Source organism: Truncatella angustata (assembly GCF_020726525.1).
Source record: "Truncatella angustata strain MPI-SDFR-AT-0073 chromosome Unknown BKA67scaffold_7, whole genome shotgun sequence".
Taxonomy (NCBI): Eukaryota; Fungi; Ascomycota; class Sordariomycetes; order Amphisphaeriales; family Sporocadaceae; genus Truncatella; species Truncatella angustata.
In genome coordinates, this window is record NW_025763387.1 from 2177908 (window position 1) to 2197780 (window position 19873).

The window sequence follows — 19873 nt, forward strand, 5'->3', positions numbered from 1 at the left end:
GGAAAACGGGCGTTTAAACAAGCGTTGGCGTGGTGGTCATCAACCCCCTCCTCTAGCACAGCGTCTACCTTTCAGGAGCGCCACCGAGCCTTGGGCTCTTATGGATAGAGGACTGGGAGGATGTCCTAAGCTGAATTGACTTGACAGGATGTTGGGGCTAGTCTGGAAGGAATATCCAAGAAGAAATCGAAAGAGAATACTTGACATACAGAGCAAAGGAACAATAGGAAAATGAAAGTCGTAGGATGACCTTGGAAAAGGCCCGGCAGCAAAGTATATAAGAGATACATTGCGTTTTGTGAGACTGCCCAGCATATTTGCCAGTATTTAATGTACCGACGGCGAATGAGCAGGGTACGAGGACTGCGGTACTTGAACTGCAGGTATACTTCTCAATCGTTGTGGCGTCTAAACCCATGTTCATGGCCAACAAGCGACATGTCGGATCATGTCGACAAGTCACCTGTCCCGGTTCGAGACTGGAATCGCCGAAAACGCGGTCTGGTTGGTGGCGGCCTGTACAGGCAAGATGGGCTCTGCGGGGATCCTCTGGGAGATCAGCAAAGTCGCACCCACTTGGAACGCTGAGTCACTGGAGCTAAATTGCAGCACCACCAGCCGAAGCACGCGAAAGTGGGGAGAGGCATCGGAAGTCGTGTGTACCAAGTTGCCTGTGCAAGCCGTTGCAAAGCACCATCTATCTATTCATGGAACACCACCATGCAGCTTTTGCCAGTGGAGTCACTGAGAAGCAGAGAAGCAGGAACGAGCAACGAAGGACAAACCACTGGATCTACTGCTCCATTGATACATGCAAGGTAGGCAATCGGGCTGCCTGGTCATGTACGCTGCAACGTAAGTGCACTGCCATGCGCGTAAACATGTCTGAGATGCTGCATATTCCGACGCCCTATTAGAGCTCAGCGATGCCGGTTCCGTAATGCCATTCGTCGATAAACCCCTGTAAGATCTGTCGCCTTTTCTCTATTCAGAACACTGAGGAGGGATGGAGATTCCCACAAACCACTCGTACTCATGCTCTGAAAATCTTTGTGAAGCATGTGGTGGGCAACACAACATGAAAACCCTGGTTGATCGATCAGGATTTCCGGTGATATAGTTCAACTATTAAGAAGCAGGCATTTTGAGTCAATAGTTGTGGAAACGTTCTGAAAAATTTTCCTCGCCGCTTAATTGTTCCAATTCTGCGTCGCCATCTTGTGCTTGTTTGAAGGCGGGTGTTTGCCAAAGAGGCCGTAAAAGGTGGAGGAGTGTGGCCGGAGGCAAAAGTAAGAGGGCGTTAAACCAGGAGGCAGCCTGTAAAGCACAGCACGACTGACCAGTACGATGGCAGACTTGGAGAATGACAGGGAAGCGCAATACGGGAGCGAACGGGTCGGCGGGGTGCTTGGGCGGCCTGGCCCTCGCTGTCATGAGAAAGTACTGCACTGTAACTTACTGTAAGCAGTCAAGTGGGAAAGCCAAACAGCTACAAAGAACAAAATAATGAATGGCCTGTCTTGCTCTTCCACAAATTACAAAAACACCGAGTGGCAGTTGCTTTAAATCGTTACATCAGGATATCCGTTACATGTATACATGCAAGTGCTTTAAGAAATGGTAATATCCAAATTAATAGCTACTGTTCGTTGCGTCTCCGCTTCACAGCTGCAACCACATCCGCGCTCTACCAGTAAACTGCCGGTAGTAAGTTAGCCTCCAAGAGCCCATCATGTCAGTATACCAGCCTAATGCATGTCTCACTCGCACGTTGCCGATTAGCCAAGTTTTAGTCCGGCCCTGATTTACCAGAATTGGCTATTGCGCCCTGTCGATCTGCAGTGCGAACCATATCTTGTATACCCAGTCGAATGTTATTGTAAGCGCTTGGAAGCCTGCGTAGAGTTTGTCGCTGTTATTACACATGATAGCACTCCATGAAGCTCGCTCTTATAGTGGTGTTTAGTTCCTGCGGGGACTATTCTATTTCGTTCAAGTAAGACCGAATCCTTGGGCTCATCAGAAGCTTATCACTCAGCACCCAAACTGCTATCTTACTTCGACAAGCAAACTACGTACGTGGCCTGCGTGGGTAAGAGTACTAAAACTTCAAATGTGTGTACTTCCAAAACCTCTTCGGGTGGTGGCGAGTCACGATCCATTCGCATTTCGGTGAAGTCAAAGCACAGAAGGCTTAAAGAACACTGATGGAAGAGTTCATTCTGTCGTACCAGGCCCAACCAACATTCACGGTTGGCAATTGGTCCCATGCAGGATCGAGGTTATGAAAGGTTTCCGCTCCGTGACCTCTTATTCCCCAAGTGGCCCAACAATATGATTTCCAGGGGTGACAAGTTCACAAGGGCTCCATCAATTTTCTGATTGGGTAGTGCGAATGATTTAATAGCCAATCGGGACCCAAGATTGATCCTCCTCTAAACCGATTTTGGTGACGAAACAACAGCAGAGTTGGAGTTTGATTATCCCCGTCTAGCACCAGATCAGATATGAGCCAATACTTTTGCTGTGATTATTACCAATTTGTTTTTAATACTTCTCATAAATTTGCATTTGCACAGGCACATATCTATCTTTTGCGACAATTCTGAGCATTTGTTTTCATACTAGCGCCCTAACATACGAAAGCTGACTGCTGAGTTGGGTTGGTCGGGTCACTTGGTTCACAAACCTCTCAATGCTACTCAGTTGAATGACTATTCCTGCAAGATGTGACGACGAGCGTAGATAACAAACAACACCTAGACACCCATATGTTTGTTATCATTCGTGGCGGGGAATACATTGTACCATGTAGTTAGCTAGCATGCATTGATTTGATTTCCAGACTGTTTCTGATAATCACACGCTAGAAGAGTATCTGCCGGAAAGGCCCATCAGCTAAGGGAGACCGCGTGATGGGACCATTTGCTTCAAAATACAAGTCCAACCCAATTCTTTAGAAACGGCACGGTATTTGAAGTGCATAACTGGCCCGATTGCCCGATTGGGTAGCCCGAAATGCCCACTCAGAAACATGGCACGTTTTGGGAGTCCGGTCACCAGACTCATTCGTGTGGCTGCGAATAGTCCTGGTGCTTGTCGCAGTGTCTATCATGCCTAGTCCATACTGTTCTACGACACGTCAAGACACTATGTACTTGAAAAACTGCTCCTGCAGCGTCGATCGAGGCACATGCAGGCAGAAGAAGCTGAACAGTGCATGGAGCCATGGCAAGCCTCGGGCGCGGGTCGCCAACGGTCTTACTGCATAGCTTGCCAGATTATCGGGACCATCTGCAGCAGTTGGCCTCAAAAGGTGTCCACATTGTGACGCATTTCCTCGACTTTCTGATGTGGCAACGCCGTTCTGAAAGAAGCCGTGCCCGATAAACCTGCACTGCCACATTGCCATGCAGCGAGATCGTTGCAGACCGAGCGGAATTGTTGAGCGCGCTCACCGACAAGCGAGGCGGGTCTGTGGCGTAGCCTTCAAGGACCTGTTACTGACGTGGCAGGCTCTCATGCGAGTTGTTACGATGGAAGCCTCACGATCGACTATTCAGAACAAGGAATCTAGAGGCGAAAATGCAACGATGTACTCCAGATGACTGCTAAGACTGAGGACTATCACAACTTGGAAGAGTTGTCGTCAGGTTGACACCTTGAATTCTATGGAGACAATCAGCGTCCAGATCCGCCAAGACAAGACCCTGATTCCAGACAAGGTTCTGACCCGTCGTCCCCAATAGATCTCCAATCGTAACCCCATGTTCCGCCGCGAGCAAGATCCACATTCAGGTGAGCAAGGGTTTTGACAACACGATTGGATACCTCGCTTTCGACAAAAATCATGGTTACCCTCTTTTCCTCATGGTGTCAAAGTAACGTGATCAAGAGATGGTGTGAAGGGTACTTTCGGGCTCATAAATGCTAATACCCTATTTGTTCTACGCAACAACCAACCGTCGCGTTACCTTCACAGTCTTCCTTCCCAAGGACGGCACGAAGGATTGCCATGGCTGTCCTGCCCTCCTTACTTGCCAATGCTGAATATCATCTGGTGCCTACCTGCCTACCTAGATACGAGCACAGCGAATGCGAGAAAATCGCGCTTGCTAGTCTCTCGGACATAATATCAATCAGGAATAATACAATTTGAGAATGTTACCGGGCGGCTAATCGTTTGCTTGGCCCCCAAGAAAACCGTCAAGTTTCGTAGTTGGCGGATACCAGCAGGCGATCTCGCGTCTAATCCACTCATGTTCGCCCAAAATCAGATTCCTGCATGCATGTCTTAGACATACATTACATTACAGATCGCCCTGGCAGCGCCCGCCCTGGGCCTCAGCTAGACTAGTGTCCAGCTGGGCAAGGTCGTCTCTAGGTCCATAACGACGTGTTGTCATAAAATACTTTCGCACCTCTTACGAAAAGAATCTTTTCTTGTTGGTCTCGAATCTTTAGATCTACTGATGACGTCTCTGCAGTATTACTAACTACGGTCTTTATTTTCCATGTAAGCGCAAGAGCCGTGCAGGCAGCCCTAGGTTAGTTAGTAAGTTACGCTTTTAGACCCCGAGAGCGGCGCCACGCTCTAATTACCTACGGTTAGGTTAGTGATTCCCAGGACCCGGGCTTCATCTATGTAGGTACACTCAAAATGTCTGCTCCACACAAGCTGCGAAAAAGTCCACCAACAAAGACTCGTAGTGGAGCCCGGGGCCCAGCGTCCAGCTCTTCTATATTCAGCAAATGGCAAGCCTTTCTGAGATCTCACCCCTTTTGCGCCTACGTAAACGGATTGTTTCTGAAGGCGCCATTGCCCAACTAACCCGGAAAATGAACTCAATTCCGATAACTTCAACTTCTGATGCTGCCGAAGCCCCAATAGTTGCTCGGAACAGCCTTCCGTCGCTCGCCTCTTAACAGCTATGGCACAGCTAGCATGCGTCACTGATGCGACTTGCAAGGCAAGTCGTAACGATTAATGAGCGTCGAGATTGATTCGCAGGTATTCTGTCCCATGGTAATGTCCTGATTGTTCTTGATCATCTGCGCGCTCGAAGGCCATACAAGCTGAACCGTTCAAACAAGATTGCTGCTAGTTCAGATGCCCATCAATCGTGGGAAACGATGACAGCTGTGCTCCGTAGAGACAAGGATTGACCTGGACTCGGAATCTGTCCACACCGGAAGGCCGGGATCTACCTTGCGCGGATGACCCGACTGCCACGAGCCGTGGGAGAATAGTTGCGGAGTGACAGACGGCTCTAAAAGCGACTGCCCTCATCCATGCTGCTGGTTTCTTGTGTTACCAGAACACTGGGAAAGGGGGGCGGGAGAGCGGGTAACCCCCCTTTACGATGCCGCACTCTCTCGTAGATGTTTGTCCCCAGTCACATGCTGTAGGCTGAATGCAGCCCAGAACGGAAAAGTGAAAGGACGCAATGACATCAGAAAGGCGTTGTCGTCTAGCTTCTATTCAGCTTACGAGCGCTTATGAGGCTTTCGTTGTGTTGTAGTCCATCTCTGGCTCAGATGGTTTACCTTCATTTGTCGATGTCCCTTGCTTATGTTCAACGCAGCCAGGAACTAGGACATGATGTATTGCCCGTGAAAACCACTATCTGGTCAACCCAAGCTGGACATCTCCGTCACAGCTGAACTAAAACCTCAGAGATCAATGTACTCTTGACCAAGTCAGTCGAAAATCCAGTGTTGCTCGATTGCTCGTTTCCGCAATAGTCGAAGTGATAACTTCAATAGAGGATTCTATCAGTGATCAAAATCAAGCCTGAGTCAAAGTCTGGTAGATGGAGTCCATCCTAGCCCTCGTGCTCTTCGTACTCGCAACTGATCTCCTCTATAAACTTCCATGCCAGCTTCCCACTTAGCCCACCATGGCACAAGTCAGTGAACAAGGTAAGGTAAGGCTCAGTGGCGCCTATCAACACACGGCTCGCTCATAAGAATGACTGCCGATTCTTCGTGGCCGGAATCTCATTGCAGGTCTTGAAACAAGCCACCAACTGCATGTCTTTGTCCGTCTTGATCTCCAGGAATCACTCAAACCGAAAACCATAAGTATCTGATCAAAATGGTCACCAAACTCGCTCGCCCTGTTTTTGTGCATTGGGTCACCGGGTGCTTCTGCTACGACAACATCTCTGGGCAAGCCTTCCAGACGGATGTGTTCTTGTGTCCTCTAGCCATCTATAACCCACACGCCCTGCGACTCTGCAGCCAAGCAACTCACCAGGACGACCATATCATACTCCCAGTGCCTCACACGCTCCCGCAACCCCCCTTCCCACGGTAATGATCCGATCAACCTGCCCACCCCACCGGCTCGTCGCAGCGCGGAAAACCCCCCTAGGCGCGAGACTCCTCCGCAGACTTGGGGAGAAGTCCTCGCCCGCCAGACAAAAGGCCATCACGGCATCGGCGCGCTACCGCCGCCGGGCCCGCAGGGCGATGCGTCGGATCAGACTGTCCACCACCCGGCTCATCTCGCGCCTGGAGACCCGGCTCTTGCGCCTCTTCGACGAGGGCCACGGGAGGGTCCGGCAGGAGGGAGAGACGCGGCATCAGGCGCGGGTGCGGAAACAACGCGGGAGACAGGCGGCGGCCGGGCGGGGGATGCGGTGGTAGAGATGCCGGTCAGCCGAGTAGCTAGAACGCAGGTAATCGCCATCTCCGTCGTGGGCTGGGCATAGGTCTGGGTTTTGCCCGGTTGCCACTCACGGCCTGGTCAGATCTCTGCCGACGTTTTCTTTTCTTTTTTCCCTTTTTTCCCTTTTTTGAAACCACATTACTGGCTTTTGGGGCGGTATTCATAGTTTCTTTGTACGAGGTATCATGATAGCACGTAGCCGATTAACCACAACGGTCTGGGAGATGTGCGTGTCTAGTTGTCATGGTCCACCGCGTGGACGGTACGTTTTATATCGTCTGTTGCACATGGGGATTGCCCTTCGGCTGCAATGCGACAAAGTCCGTCCCGTTGCCGATGCTCTCCTCAATACAATGGTTTGCAGCCGTCGGACAGTGGATCGGGCGAAGAGAGTCTAGGGGGAGGAAGGACACGGTTGTGTAGATATATGGCCAGGACAAGAACACGGCGTTGGGGTAGAACGGAGACCTCAAAATCAACAACATATATCTGGCTCTAAAGGGTTAGAAGATACTTCCCGACAGGTCCCTTTTGTGCATGAGCTAGTAGTGGTAACGATTTTTGCCTGTCGTAGAAAGTCTGAAACCTGGCACAGTACCAAGCACATGTGAATCCCGGCTGATTTATACCGTCTTCTCCATTCTTCCATTTTTATTTTCCCACCCTTTCTTTTATAATGTTGCCCTTTCCTTCTTTTCTCTATCATCTTTGTGCGTTCTCTAACCAATCCCGAGCCAGTGGTGTACCTAGCACAGTTCTCTAAAGCCACCCATGCGAATAAGTGCACTCCAGGCATTCCTACATCGCTCCTTGACTATTGGATTTAGGGGGTAGGGGATCCGGTATTTGTGCTCGGAATACAAGCTGCGGTCTAGCCAGCTTGAGAAAGGCCTGGGTCGACAGATATTGGTGTCACTTGCAGAAAAACATTAGGAAAGAGAGTAAAAAGAACAGTCCAAATGTATGATGGAGTAAATATCGCCACCAACCTAGCTATACTTGGGATGTGCCACGCCACATGTTTCGTCGGTTGCAACGCCAAAGCCTAAGCACCTATGCTGTATTATATTTTGGTTGTCATCAGGAACGTATTATGAAATCGAGGTTGTAGAACCACCTTCGGGCAAGGACTGGTCTGATGACGACTGCACGGCGCAGCGTTGGTATGATGTGCTGCCGCAACCAATTCTTCACTTCTCCGAAGTATATATCCAATCTCAGCCGGTTTATTCATGTCCATATTGCTAGCGGAAACCCTTTCCCCCAAAATGTCATCATGATACCGCCCTGACCCAGAGTGACGCCATATTAATACAATTCAAGCAAAACTCGTGCTCAGTCTCCTGCTCGTTGCTTCTCGACTTGGAGCTTAGTAGATTCTGTCCGCCACCTAAGCGCCGAATCGCTTTGCTCGAGCTTCTGCCTTGGCCTTCTCGGACGGATCTTGCAAGATGTTTGCCTTCTGCGCACCACCACCATTTTGTCTGCCCTCGCCTCTACCACCAGCACCACCACCGTTCCTGCCGCCTTGGCGACGGTTATCCCGGCCGTCGCGTCCATCACGTCCATCGCGTCCATCGCGTCCATCGCGTCCATCTCGGCCACCACGTCCACCGGGTCTGCCACCTGCATTTCTACCATTTGTGCTCTGCCTCTTCGCATCACGCTGTTGTTCGCCGCCTGCATCGCCGCCCTGTCTGCCGCGCTTCCTCTCCCTGCGCTCGGGCAGAGCCGAGTCGAGACCCTTGACGACAGCAGGGGCGCCGTCGTTTTCGATGCCGAACTTCTTGGCGCGCTCTGTCTTCTTCTTCTCCTCTTCGTTCTCGTCCACCACGATGCCGAAGCGCTTGGCACGCTCGGCGCGCTTGCGGGCCTCCACCTCTGCGTTAGACTCGGCGAGGTGAGCAGAGAAGTCGGGCTTGGGGGCTGCTGGTTCTTGTGCCTCTTGAGCTTCCGTCGCGGCCGTCACTTCTGCTGCAGGGGCATCCTCGGCGGGCCCTGTGGCCGCTGCGGCCGGGGCGGAGGGCTTCGGCTCCTCTGCAGCTGGTGCCGGAGCAGACTCTGCAGGCGCGGCTGGCTCGGCGGGCTTGGCTGCTGGTGCAGTTGTGGTAGCTGGATCGTCATCATCCCAATCGATCTCGTCGTCGGCGGTTGTCTTGGCAGCTTCTTGTTGTCAGCTTTTGGCTTTCGCAGCTGTGTTTGGTGACTGGAAGGGCACGGATAATGACAGAAGGGTGAGGCCAGAGGAGTAAAGGTCATCTGAACTAACCTGGCTCGGCAGCGGCAGGTGCTTGAGCATTGTCATGCTCCTGCAGGCGGGCGATCAAGTCTGCCTTGTTACCAGCGACTGGAAGCGACTTTTCCTGGAGCAGCTTCTTGAGCTCTGGGACCTTGAGGGAGGAGTAGTCGGTCGACATGGTGGGATTGCGCGCGACGATTGACGCGAATGCGATTGCGAATGCGGGATGATGGAACGAGTCGTCTGGCTTGTTGTGGGTGTCTAGGGCGGATGTTGCACTGGGCTGAGAAATGAGAATGAAAGCGGGCGGAAGGTTTTGGGGTTGATTGAGTTGGGAAATGAAGGAATGATCGCACAGATGAAGACGGGACTGGGGAGATGGAGATGCGATGGGATGGGATGGGATGGGATGAGATCAAGCTTAATGTGAGCTACGGTTAGCTCTAGTTGTGGAACTAACTCTGCTCCAAAAAAATGACGAAAATGCGAAAAGAAGCAAACGGTAGGGAACGCGGTCGGCGCGACAACATTTTGCGAACGTTTTCAGTTGAATCCAATCCAATCCCCCCAGCAGAGAGAGCCGTGCACGGGCCATACAAAGAACGGCGCAGTCTCTCTCTCTCTCTCTCTATCTCTCTGTCATTACTGTAACTTGGCCGCAAACGACCAGACGCATATCCTCAATGACGGATTCAGCCCTTCAGTGCAATGTGAATCTACGACTGTGCACCCTCGGTGGCAGACAGATGATAGATGCGATACCATAGATTTATAGCTGGGTATCCTGGGCATCCCGGGCAAAATGCACAAAATATTATGTAGGCTGTATTATCCTGACAACTGGATATCGATTGACATCAGTCAAAAAAATAAACCCCCGAAACAGAAAGCCACTATTCGCCAGTCCTTTAATGTACTGCGCCCAAAACTGAATACCCTCGCTGAAAATGCCAGCACTCATACGCCAAGCTCTCCGACCAAATGCAAAATATGCTGTCTTTCCCCGACCTCATAGCCGTTGGTAACCAGCTTCCCATGCCTCATTATGAACAAAAGAAAATGAAACAAAATGGAAGTGCCAGAAAAAAAAAAGGTAAAAATAAAGAAAGAACGAAAATAAATGTATGCGTCGGGACGTCGTCGCCAAACTCCGCAACAAGGGGGTATCTCAGCTCAACTCAAACTCACGCACAAAGCATGTGCAGCTCACCACCACCACGTCGAATTCGAATAACCTTTTCCTTCGTCTCACCCATCCGTCTCCACGTCGCATCATCCAATTACAACTTCCTGCGTGACCAAGCCGTAAATCCAGCTCGCCTCGGACACACTTCCACACGCGAAACACCACTTGCTCACGTTTCCTGCGTTGACACCTCCTATCGACACCATTCCGTTTTCTTCCAGTGTCTCCTCCCACACATTTAGCAACACTCCCCTGCTTCCCAACCTCGAGAAGCAACGCGATCCTAGGACTACATCTAGCACCACAATCGGTGTCTTATCCTTGTCCGCCGACTTCTTAGGTATACGCGTCACAATGATGCGCTTCTCCATGCCCTGATATTTTCGCAAGTTCTGTCTTGTGCCGGCCGGTGGTCGCGTGATTTCGAGAAGACAGTTGCCGTGGTCATACCACTTGCTTGCGCTGACCATTAGATGGAGTCGAATTTTGAGGTTATTTGTTGTGAGGCTCATTTGAGCTGCGCTTCCCGACTGTGCTGCGCTCACAGAGGGTGACCGTGGTGTGCCGTAACCCGACGACGACGAGCTGGTGTATAAGGAGCCCTCGCGGGTGCCTGGCCGTGATTGCCTGTCGATAGAAGACATACCAATGTCGAATTGTTGACCACCTCCCATCAGCCGCCTCAATAAGGACGAGGCCGAGACACTGGAGGCATGAGAGGTGCTGCCGGCAGATTGCGAGGGGGCGCGAGTGGAAGCACGATAGCTGTTCTTGCGACCGAACCAGCTACGACGACGTGAAGACGTGTCGCCGTCCTGTTCCGGAGCCTGGTGCTGGCCGAAATTGCGAATTCGTGCTTCTTCCTCCAGAGCCTTGAACTTGGCGTTGTCCATGCGCGCCCGGTGAACAGCCATGTACAGCTGCTCACATTCGGCAATGTTGGCCGTGCGAAAGCGGAAGACGCATGTCTCCATCTTGGAAACCTTGGAGTACAGTCGCGCATAGCTGAGGACAGGAGATCTTATTTCGAGGTCCAGCACGGTACTGTTTCGAAGCATGACCAAAGGCGTAAGATCCAGCGCGATCAACGGGCGGTCTTCATCATTAGCACTCGTGGCAGGGTATGCCTCGATCAGACCAGGTGTGGTGACGATGGAACAGACATCGGCCCACAGATCCTTCCAGCAGCCTCGCTTATTATCCCAGTATGAGATGGAAGCGATCGATCTAAAGGCATACGCTGGCCGCTGGTCAGCAGTATCTGGCATGCCGGCCTGCGAAGCTGAGGCTGATGGAGTAAGGCTCATGCTGCTGTCCGATATCGCAGAACCCATGGGCGCTTCCTCGTGCGATCTTTTGATACTGATTGCGGGCATGGGATCGGGGATATCAGCAGCCTCCAACTCGTCCTCGGAGGAATCAGATGTCGAATCATCATCGATGTCGGACTCGGAGGATGAACTGGAACCTTCAGATGGTTGGTATTCATGCTTCAGAGGAGAGGAGCCTCGTCGCTTGATCCTTGCCTGTTTCAAGTCGACGGGAGGTGAGAGAGTTGGCGACTTCTTGGAAGGCAAGCTGCGATGTGCGGGGGGTGGTGGAGGTGTATCGCGGTCCTCTGGTTCTGCCGAAGTAGTTGGGGCCTCCTCGAGGAAAATCAACGGTTCAGGTCGCATATGCTCCTTCAACGGACGCGATCGCCCTTCGTCTTGGCTTGGCGGGCGCCTTTCCGATGCGTATCTCGACCTAGGTTGAGTGTATGTATCCTGCGTCGGTGTCTTCTCTCGTGCAGGGGCTGAAACGGGCGACACGGGTGTTGTCGGCCCGCTCGTGGTTCGTTGGTGATATCGAGCTGGTGGAGTCCTTGTGTGGATTTCTGGATTTGAGTCTACCCTCTGAGGTGAATGGACACCGGGTGCATCTTGTCTTCGTTTTCGTTCACCCAACGGTGCTTCGTCAATCGTGGGTTTGGGCACAACCGGCAATGAAGAGGTCTCTCGAGGCTCTACCTTGGAGACGGCCGGTGGAACCGGACTGATACCGAGTATGTCAATCCATTCTTCCACTTGCTCGTCGTTATCGCTATTTAGTGTGAGGAGTTGGAACCATTCGTCATATTTGCCTCGTACCATAACCACCAATTCGCCTTTGTGGTCACCTTTTCGTGCGGAATATTGGCCGCCAATAATGGGTGCGAAGAGCAACCATGATCGCCCAGCAGTGCCGGTTTCACGAACCAAGAGATCGCCAGGATCCGACTTGAAGAGTTGGTTGTCTCGTGATATTAGCTCAACTTGACAGTCGAGCCGCTGTCCATTGGTATGTCGAAGATCCAGGGAGAATAAATCTTTTGCGTATACTTGTCGGAACCGATCGATTTTGACGTTGTCAAGCGTCTCAAAGGTCCTGAGGTCTCGAACACGGCTGGTATCAGTGTTGATCGCATCGTCGTCGATAACTCTTGCGCCTTCTTCCTTGTGCCTTCGTCGCGCTTTATCTTGCAGCTTCTCCCAAGTGGCTGCCAGATCTTGGTACTGGTCTGTACCGGTCACAGTGCGATAACCCTGGACGAACATTAGCTTGGTACACCGCGACGAGTCTGCTCAACATACTCTAATAAACCTCGTGATCCACTTGACTCGGACAAGAGGTCTTTTCAGCAAGTGAGCAACGTCCACACGCTCTCCATCCTCGTTGACGACATCACCCTCCTCGTTGCGGGGAAGAGCATTGATGAGAGAATCGTTGTCATCAAGGGCCAGTGGAGCCAGATTGACAATCAGATCGTTGAAGCCCAACCGCCAAACATCGAGGTAGTTGTCATAAATCGTATGTGTGGACTCCAGCCACTGGGGTAATCTATGTGCATCGGATAAGGGGCACTTCTTGTGGGCATTTTTTATTTTCTCCAATGCAATACCCATCTGCACCACAGATCGAGACATGCTGTCCTCTTTGCCTTTCGCCGTTGGCGATGAGTAGAGGTCTTCCGAAACCACGGAGCCACTCCCATGCAGAAACTGATTAAGAAGAACCGGGATGACACCATCAACGAGTGTCTTTAATTCTCTTCGGTAAAGATCTTCGTCTTGCGCAAACTCTTGTAAGAGCGCGTCTACTGTCGCAGAGTTCAAATGGTTTGATGTCCTGCGAACACTGCGAGCCGATCTGAGGCTTCGGCTTCTGCCAACGTTGTTGGTGTCATCTGGTAGAGATAGGACCGAGACCAGATCGGAGTGTTTTGTAAGTCGCCTTTTCAAACCGGGCTTGCCGGGCTTATTACTCCTGTGGCGAGATAATCCAGAACCAGTGCTTCCAGTAAAAGCAGTGGTCTGGGTTATGGTTGTATCGGATAACACAGAGGAGACGTCCGAGTCCGTGGTACCGAGCGATTCCAAAGAGAGAATCGTTGACAACTCGTGGTGGCCCTTGGTCGGAGGAGGTCGACGCCTGGGGTATGTAGAACCAGGCGATTGCTTTGGCTGCTCAGGCGCCAAAGAGGATTCATCATCCTGACTATAGAGGGAAGCTGAGTCCATAGACTCGGCTGAGCGCCGCCGATCCCGAGGATCTTCTTCGAACTGGCGATCGTCATTTTTCACATCATTTGCAAAGTCTGTGTAGAACATGCTCGACTCTCCACGAAATGCGTCTTTGAGCCTTTCCTTGAACCCTTTCTTCGCAGCTGGCTTCACAGGAGATGAGGCAGTCCTAATAGCTCGACTTCTCCTCAGTCCACCCAAACCTGGGCTAGACTCCACTTCTTCCACCTTGTCATGACTCTTGGGCGTGGCAGGCTTCTTGACGTTGTCATCCTTGAGAAGAGTGCTTTCTGTGTCTCTTGATGAGGAGGTCAGATCAGTCCCGGTCATTTCAGTGCCGGCCAATTCGGTATCGGTCCATTCAGTGCCGGTCAGTTCGGTACCAGTCCATTCAGTTCCAGTCAATTCGGTACCGGTTAATTCTGTGCCGGTTAACTCAGTTTCGGTCAGTTCCGTCGCGGTCAGATCCGTCGCGGTAAGTTCGCTGGAGGTGATTTCTGACTGAACTTCTGCAGGTTTTGGTTTGGACATGGACGCCGACCGTCTTGTTTTGGTTTCATGAGCCCATTCCTTTTCAATAGCCTTCTTCGCTGGCTCAGTTGTTGGCGCACTGGCTGTGGCCTCTTCTACAAACGGATCGACTGTCTTGTTTAGCCAAGACTCAATGCTTCGTGGTTGGTTTACAACTGGTTTAGAAGCCGGCTCAGCTCTCTCGGAGAGTATCTTCTTGCTTTCAACGAATGCCTTCTTCAAGACGTTAGTAGCACCTTTGAAGCTGGGGTTTCTCTTCGTCTTTGGCCGTTTCGAGCTCTTCCTTGTTGGAAGATTGAGCTCACTGAAGGCTGAATATCCGACAGGAATCTCAGCCAACCTGGAGGGCAGGCTGGATGGAACAGCCGAGTCGTCATCGGATCCGCTTGTCCAAGACTCGCTGTCGGACGCATTCTCTGTCATGTAAATGCCGGTGTCCCCTGTCATTGTGGTTCCTGTATCGGCGTGGCTCCGGTCCGCAGTAGTATGTGTCAATTTTGAGGATAGTCTAGAGGACTTCTTCCCGCTGCTTCGCCTCGTAGGCGTGTTTGGCATGTCGGATTCAGACTCTTCGAATACCTCAATCCTTTCTGAAGGCGAGGGTTCCTTGCGCGCACTCTTCGCCTTCGCCGAGCCATGCCGCGATGTTGCTCGAATGGTGCTGGCGCTAGATTTGCGATCTCCAGCGTACACTCTAATACCGTCATCCGGCAAATTTGACTTCAGAGGGGTAACTCTGATACCGTCGTCTGGTAAACTTGATCTTGAAGGCGTGACTCTGATACCGTCGTCTGGTAAACTTGATCTTGAAGGCGTGACTCTGATACCGTCGTCTGGTAAACTTGATCTTGAAGGCGTGACTCTGATACCATCGTCGTCTATGATTCTTTTGCACGGCCTGATACGAATGCCGTCATCATCGACCCGCGTGGACTTGCGTGGTTTGCTCGTTTCCACAACAATCTCCATATTCTCGGATTTGGCCGTTGATCTCGCACTAGATCTTGCCATGGAAACATCCCCTTCGCTTCGCATGGCTTTGACTCGAATTCCGTCGCCACTTCCCACTGACCTTGGGACGCTGTAGCGCTTGATTTCTGGCTCGTCCGGAATCTCCACACGTGCCGCCCAGTCCTTGATCTTGTTCTTGACGGTAGGATTAGGTGCTGTCCTTGGGGAGAAATTCTTCGGCAAAGGCGACCCGCCGGCGGCCTTGGACTTTGGCGATTTGCTTCTTGGTGGGCTTCTGCTCTTATTCTTCATCCAGTTGGTGTCGCTGACTACCCGCTTCTTGGGCGGAATGGCCTGCTCGCCATCTTCTGTGTTTTCCTTTTCTATATCGGCACTGGGTTTGGACTGGACGGCGGCTTTAGTCTGCTCCACGACGATGACGGGGGTTGGCGCTTTCTTCTTGAGACCCTTCTTAATCCTCACGCGGTCCTCTTCCGTCACGCTTTCTTCCTCGACTTGTATGTGGACCTCACTAGGTTCGCTGGGAGTTGCGAATGGATCTGAGCCGGCGATTGCTGTCGCATTCTTCTGTTGCCACTTCTTGACCCGGTCGTGAACACCTCCTGGTTGTTGCACCCTGCGCACGGCAGCCTCGCGCATCTCCTGCTTGACCTGTTCCAGCGTCATCATTTGCTGCTTTCGCTTTTCTTTATCAGCGGCGACCCGAGCAGCGGACGGACGACCCAGTAGGAAGTCGCCAAGCAGAGTAGGCTGCTGTTTCATTGTGGCAGCACGCTGGCGCGCAGCCTGGCCTTTGGCTCCAGCGGCTGGGGCACTCCTGGGAGTGACACCGCCGCCGGGTGCCGAGGCCTTTCTGTTGTGAGTCGCATTGGGGGTTTTTGGTTTGGCGGCAGCAGAGACACGATGGGGAGTTTGCGGTTCCGCCGGCTTGTCGTCTTCGGCGGTCATGATCTGTCGTTGTCACAATAAGCTTCATTTCACTCCTTTGGCTGCTATTATCACATCGCAGGAAGAGCAAGAGGCGATTAGACATGCACATCTGAAAAGTCTAGGCTTTCGACGAGCTATCTGACCCCCGACCCAGGTATGTTTGGGAGGGTGTAGAGTGGAAGTGGACCAGCTCACCTGTCTACCTGTACGACATGCTGTCGGTAATCTCGAGCGTTGCGATAACGTTGCAAGCTGATGGCTGGAGGCTGGAGGATTATGGTCTGGAGGCAGAGTTTGAGCTTATTCTTCGCATGCGAGCTGTACAGCACAGGGCGAGAAGTACTGTATGCGATGTCAGGTTACTGTAGGTTAGGTTCGTCTATCCAGCCGACCAGTAACCGCAACCTTGGACTGTCAAAATTCGGACAAGGCGGGCAAGGTGTTTAGAGTTGAGGAAGACCAGCCCCTGCCGTCGCGCTTGGGTCAATTGGGTTTGCAGAAGGTGCAGGCCAGGGCGAGTGATGGGTGGATTGCAGCACGTCGATACAAATACAAGATGGTGGTGGGTGGATGAAGGAATGAATGAATGGATGGACGGATACGAGTTGAGTTGACTTGGTCGACTCTTTGCTTCGCAGACTGCAATCCAGCTTGTTGCACACCACACCTTTCGGCGACCAATGGCGGCCTTTCTTGAGCTCATGGTGTAAACAAACGGGACTCGGACTGGGAACTGGGAACTGTGCCCAGGGGGGTGGGCTGGGCGGAGTGGGGGGCGGGGCCACCTGTGATCACTACCACGTACAAGTAGTACGGTACTGTAAATTCATTTAAGATGCGAGCCATGCGCTGAAGAGCCTAGGGCCCGGCACTAACTCGCACTTGATGCCAATCCGGGACTTCCTGGCAAATCAGCGTCACAACTGGGGCCCAGAGCTGCCCCTCCATCGGCGAGGTCATCCTTGCTGGCATCTCTTCAATGGGACACGCTTTTTCTTTCGTATGTAGGTACACAAGTTCGAATTGCGGCTCCGTGATCGTGACCGACATACAATTAGGTTAGTTAATCATTGCTGCCCATACAATACAGTAGCTCCAGGGTGCGCTCTAACCTCTGTAGCTCTAACCCAGACCTCTCGTGGGATCTGCGCATGGCAACGAAGCCGTCATTCTATAACTGCTGAACTAGTCTAGGCTAGACTAGTAGACACCTACAGAGACGAATCCCTGTTTCAAATGTCCGTGGCATCTTTCATATCGCATTCTTTGCCTCTTCTGCTGTGAGACATTCCAACCTTATATTTCCGACCTCCTGCAACAGAACCTATCTGTCACTACAAACTCTCCTGGCAAGCCCCATCTCTGGCCTGCTGGCTTCCTGAGAGGGGCTCCAATCCCGGGCCCGTATGACGCTGAGTTGGCGGACTGCCAACATGTGCGATCCATCTCACCAGATCCCTGCTGCCGAGTTTTGTGTTGCTATAATTATTATTCTATTGGTACCCGAAGTGATCCGCACCAGTTCCTAGATTCGCGCAACTGCATCTCAAAACACGCTATCCCACTACAACTGCCCAATTTCAATCGAATACGCACAAACTTTGCAGCTGTGGGCGGATAAGTTCAGCCGGTTCCCACCTCAACCCCCATCTCCAGAAGCTGCTTTTTGTAGTCCTCATTATAACTTCGGCAACAAGCCGATTTCGGGCACGTCGTCTGAGAAACGACCTGGCCTGCACGGGGAGAAAATTTTTAAAAAGGAATGTGCGGGCAATGAGTCATTCACAAGCCAGTCATGTTGAAATTCATATCATCCAGTCAGTGTTATGACTATCGGATTCATGCCTCGCCTATTTTTAACCACTTCATAGCCATAGCCATCACTGTGTCCTATTCTGAGATTATGTGTTCGCCGATTTGATTGGTCGACGCTATTACATTTCAAGTCCAACGGTAAACATCACCGGCAAAGTGGCTGGACCACCACTAGATCCTGGCACCATGCTGCACTGATACGCATGACTGTTATAGCGCAGACCTCAACCCGCATAGTTATCCCTACAAGCCTCCCACATACAAAACCCGGCTGGTAAACCCCCCTGGCTCACGGTAGGTTGCCTAGAAACACAACATGTGCCCTAGGCTGGTTCCACGAGACTTTTCTCGAGCCATTGAATCTCTGCCGGATTGAATGGCTCGGATCGTTCGAACACCCTCCTCGAAGACCAGGTTGACGCCTTCGCCTGTCTTTGCCGAACACTCCATATATCTGACGGCGCCGAGGTTTCTGGCTGCCATTGCACCTTCGGACGCGCCGACACGAGTCTCGAAGCTGGGAAACAGGGGGGCCCAAATGCCGGAACCAACGCGGGTGTCCTTCTTCAAGCCGACGAAGAAGATCGGGGCACCGTGGCAATGCATGTGGATTTGGTTGATCCATTTGGTCTGAGCGTTGGTGAACTTATTGTCGCTGTCGACGCTGAAGCAGAGAAATATGCCATCCCAGGCTAGGTAGGAGAGAAGGGACAGCTGCTTCAGCTCTATTCGGCCTGACGTGTCCCAGAGCTCGAGATCGGCGTTCTTGCCATCAACATTGATGGTCTTGTTGAAGAGCTCATACTGTGTTGGGATGTGGTTGCGCGTAAAAGTATCGAAGTAGAAGCGGCTGGGTCACCAAGTTAGCAGCATCACAAGGTGTAGGAGAGGTAAATTCTGACGTACAGAAGCATGCAAGTCTTTCCGCAGCGATAGTCGCCAACAACTGCAAATCTCAACTTTTCGCGAGGTGTGCTGGCCGGTGGTGTGCCAAGAGGTGACGGCGTGCTCTTCAAGGTGAGCGCGTCCAGTTCGGCATGGCTACCAGAGGTGCTGAAAACGCTTTGGAAACTGCTGGAAAGTCGTCGGGCGGCATCGTAAGTTGACTGCACCAGCCTGGTTCCTCTTCGCATGGTAGCCGTACCTTGCGTGCCGGTGGCCGCGTGCAGTCGCGGCTTCTTGTCGCGATGCTCTCCACCATCGTGGCCACGGAGCATGTCAACTGGCTCCTTTTCTCATAGTTAGCTAACGCCCTTGACAGCTCGGAAACTGTAGCGGCACCTACTAGAGAATGCTTTTCGTTGTGGCACACTGCGGGCTCATAGTGTATGTCTTGGTAGACACTCGGGACCTCGGTGATCCAGCGCAGAAGATTGCCATTCGACTTCCAGAGGCCGGAAACCGAGAACGAAAAGTTCTTGGCGACGGGCGGCTTGAAATCTTTGGGTACAGGATTCATGCGCAGCGGGTCTGGATGGTCTTCTCTCATGCTGCAAAGCTTTGGAGGCGATGACCCAAACTCGGATGACGAGGCGGTGGATGTCGCCATGGTGGATAGGAAGCGCGGTAATCAGATGAAGTAGAAATAAAAATCAACAGGCCAAGATATCAGGCAAGGATGGCAAATTTTGGCCGGGTGCAAGCCCAATGGAAGTGCCTGCAAAGATGGTCAAGTTCTGGAACGGTTGTTGCAAGTTTTGGTAGGTTGTGACTGGAGGGAGCTTGAGCTTCGTTGTGGTCAAGTGGTTGCTGGGCGGTTTCTGGAAGCTCCGTTTTGCTAATGGAACACTGGACGAACTTCCTCAAGCACACGAATGACTAAAGAAGCTGATCAGAAGTCTTTGGAACCCTAAAGTTCATGCTTGGCTCTGGTAAATTGTCACGATTGAAATAAGTTACTTGTTCCGCAACCTCTTACCGATGCTGTATATATTCAAAGTGGCTACAAACAACAAAACTCCAGGTCAGTGTCAATGGATTGAATC

At 51.8% G+C, this 19873-nt stretch overlaps 4 protein-coding genes across 4 annotated transcripts; 1 reads left to right on the plus strand and 3 right to left on the minus strand.

The window, feature by feature from the left end:
• Positions 1 to 5900: 5900 nt before the first annotated feature.
• On the plus strand, positions 5901 to 6716 carry BKA67DRAFT_538947 (uncharacterized protein; the record flags this gene model as incomplete). The annotated part of the gene is made up of 2 exons (XM_046100552.1): positions 5901 to 5927; positions 6210 to 6716. The coding sequence occupies 2 exons, from the start codon at positions 5901 to 5903 to the stop codon at positions 6714 to 6716; spliced, it is 534 nt and encodes a 177-aa protein (XP_045955445.1).
• Positions 6717 to 7615: 899 nt separating this feature from the next.
• Positions 7616 to 9423, minus strand: BKA67DRAFT_576352 (uncharacterized protein). The gene is made up of 2 exons (XM_046103566.1): positions 8943 to 9423; positions 7616 to 8836 (listed from the first exon to the last, which is right to left on the minus strand). Exons 1-2 carry the CDS (start codon positions 9088 to 9090, stop codon positions 8064 to 8066), a joined length of 921 nt encoding a protein of 306 aa, XP_045955446.1. The 5' UTR covers positions 9091 to 9423; the 3' UTR covers positions 7616 to 8063.
• A 761-nt stretch (positions 9424 to 10184) lies between these two features.
• Positions 10185 to 16091, minus strand: BKA67DRAFT_661878 (uncharacterized protein; the record flags this gene model as incomplete). The annotated part of the gene is made up of 2 exons (XM_046107899.1): positions 10185 to 12662; positions 12711 to 16091. 2 exons carry the CDS (start codon positions 16089 to 16091, stop codon positions 10185 to 10187), a joined length of 5859 nt encoding a protein of 1952 aa, XP_045955447.1.
• A 2100-nt stretch (positions 16092 to 18191) lies between these two features.
• Positions 18192 to 19089, minus strand: BKA67DRAFT_594290 (small GTPase superfamily; the record flags this gene model as incomplete). The annotated part of the gene is made up of 3 exons (XM_046105037.1): positions 18192 to 18738; positions 18795 to 18847; positions 19087 to 19089. 3 exons carry the CDS (start codon positions 19087 to 19089, stop codon positions 18192 to 18194), a joined length of 603 nt encoding a protein of 200 aa, XP_045955448.1.
• Positions 19090 to 19873: the final 784 nt, after the last annotated feature.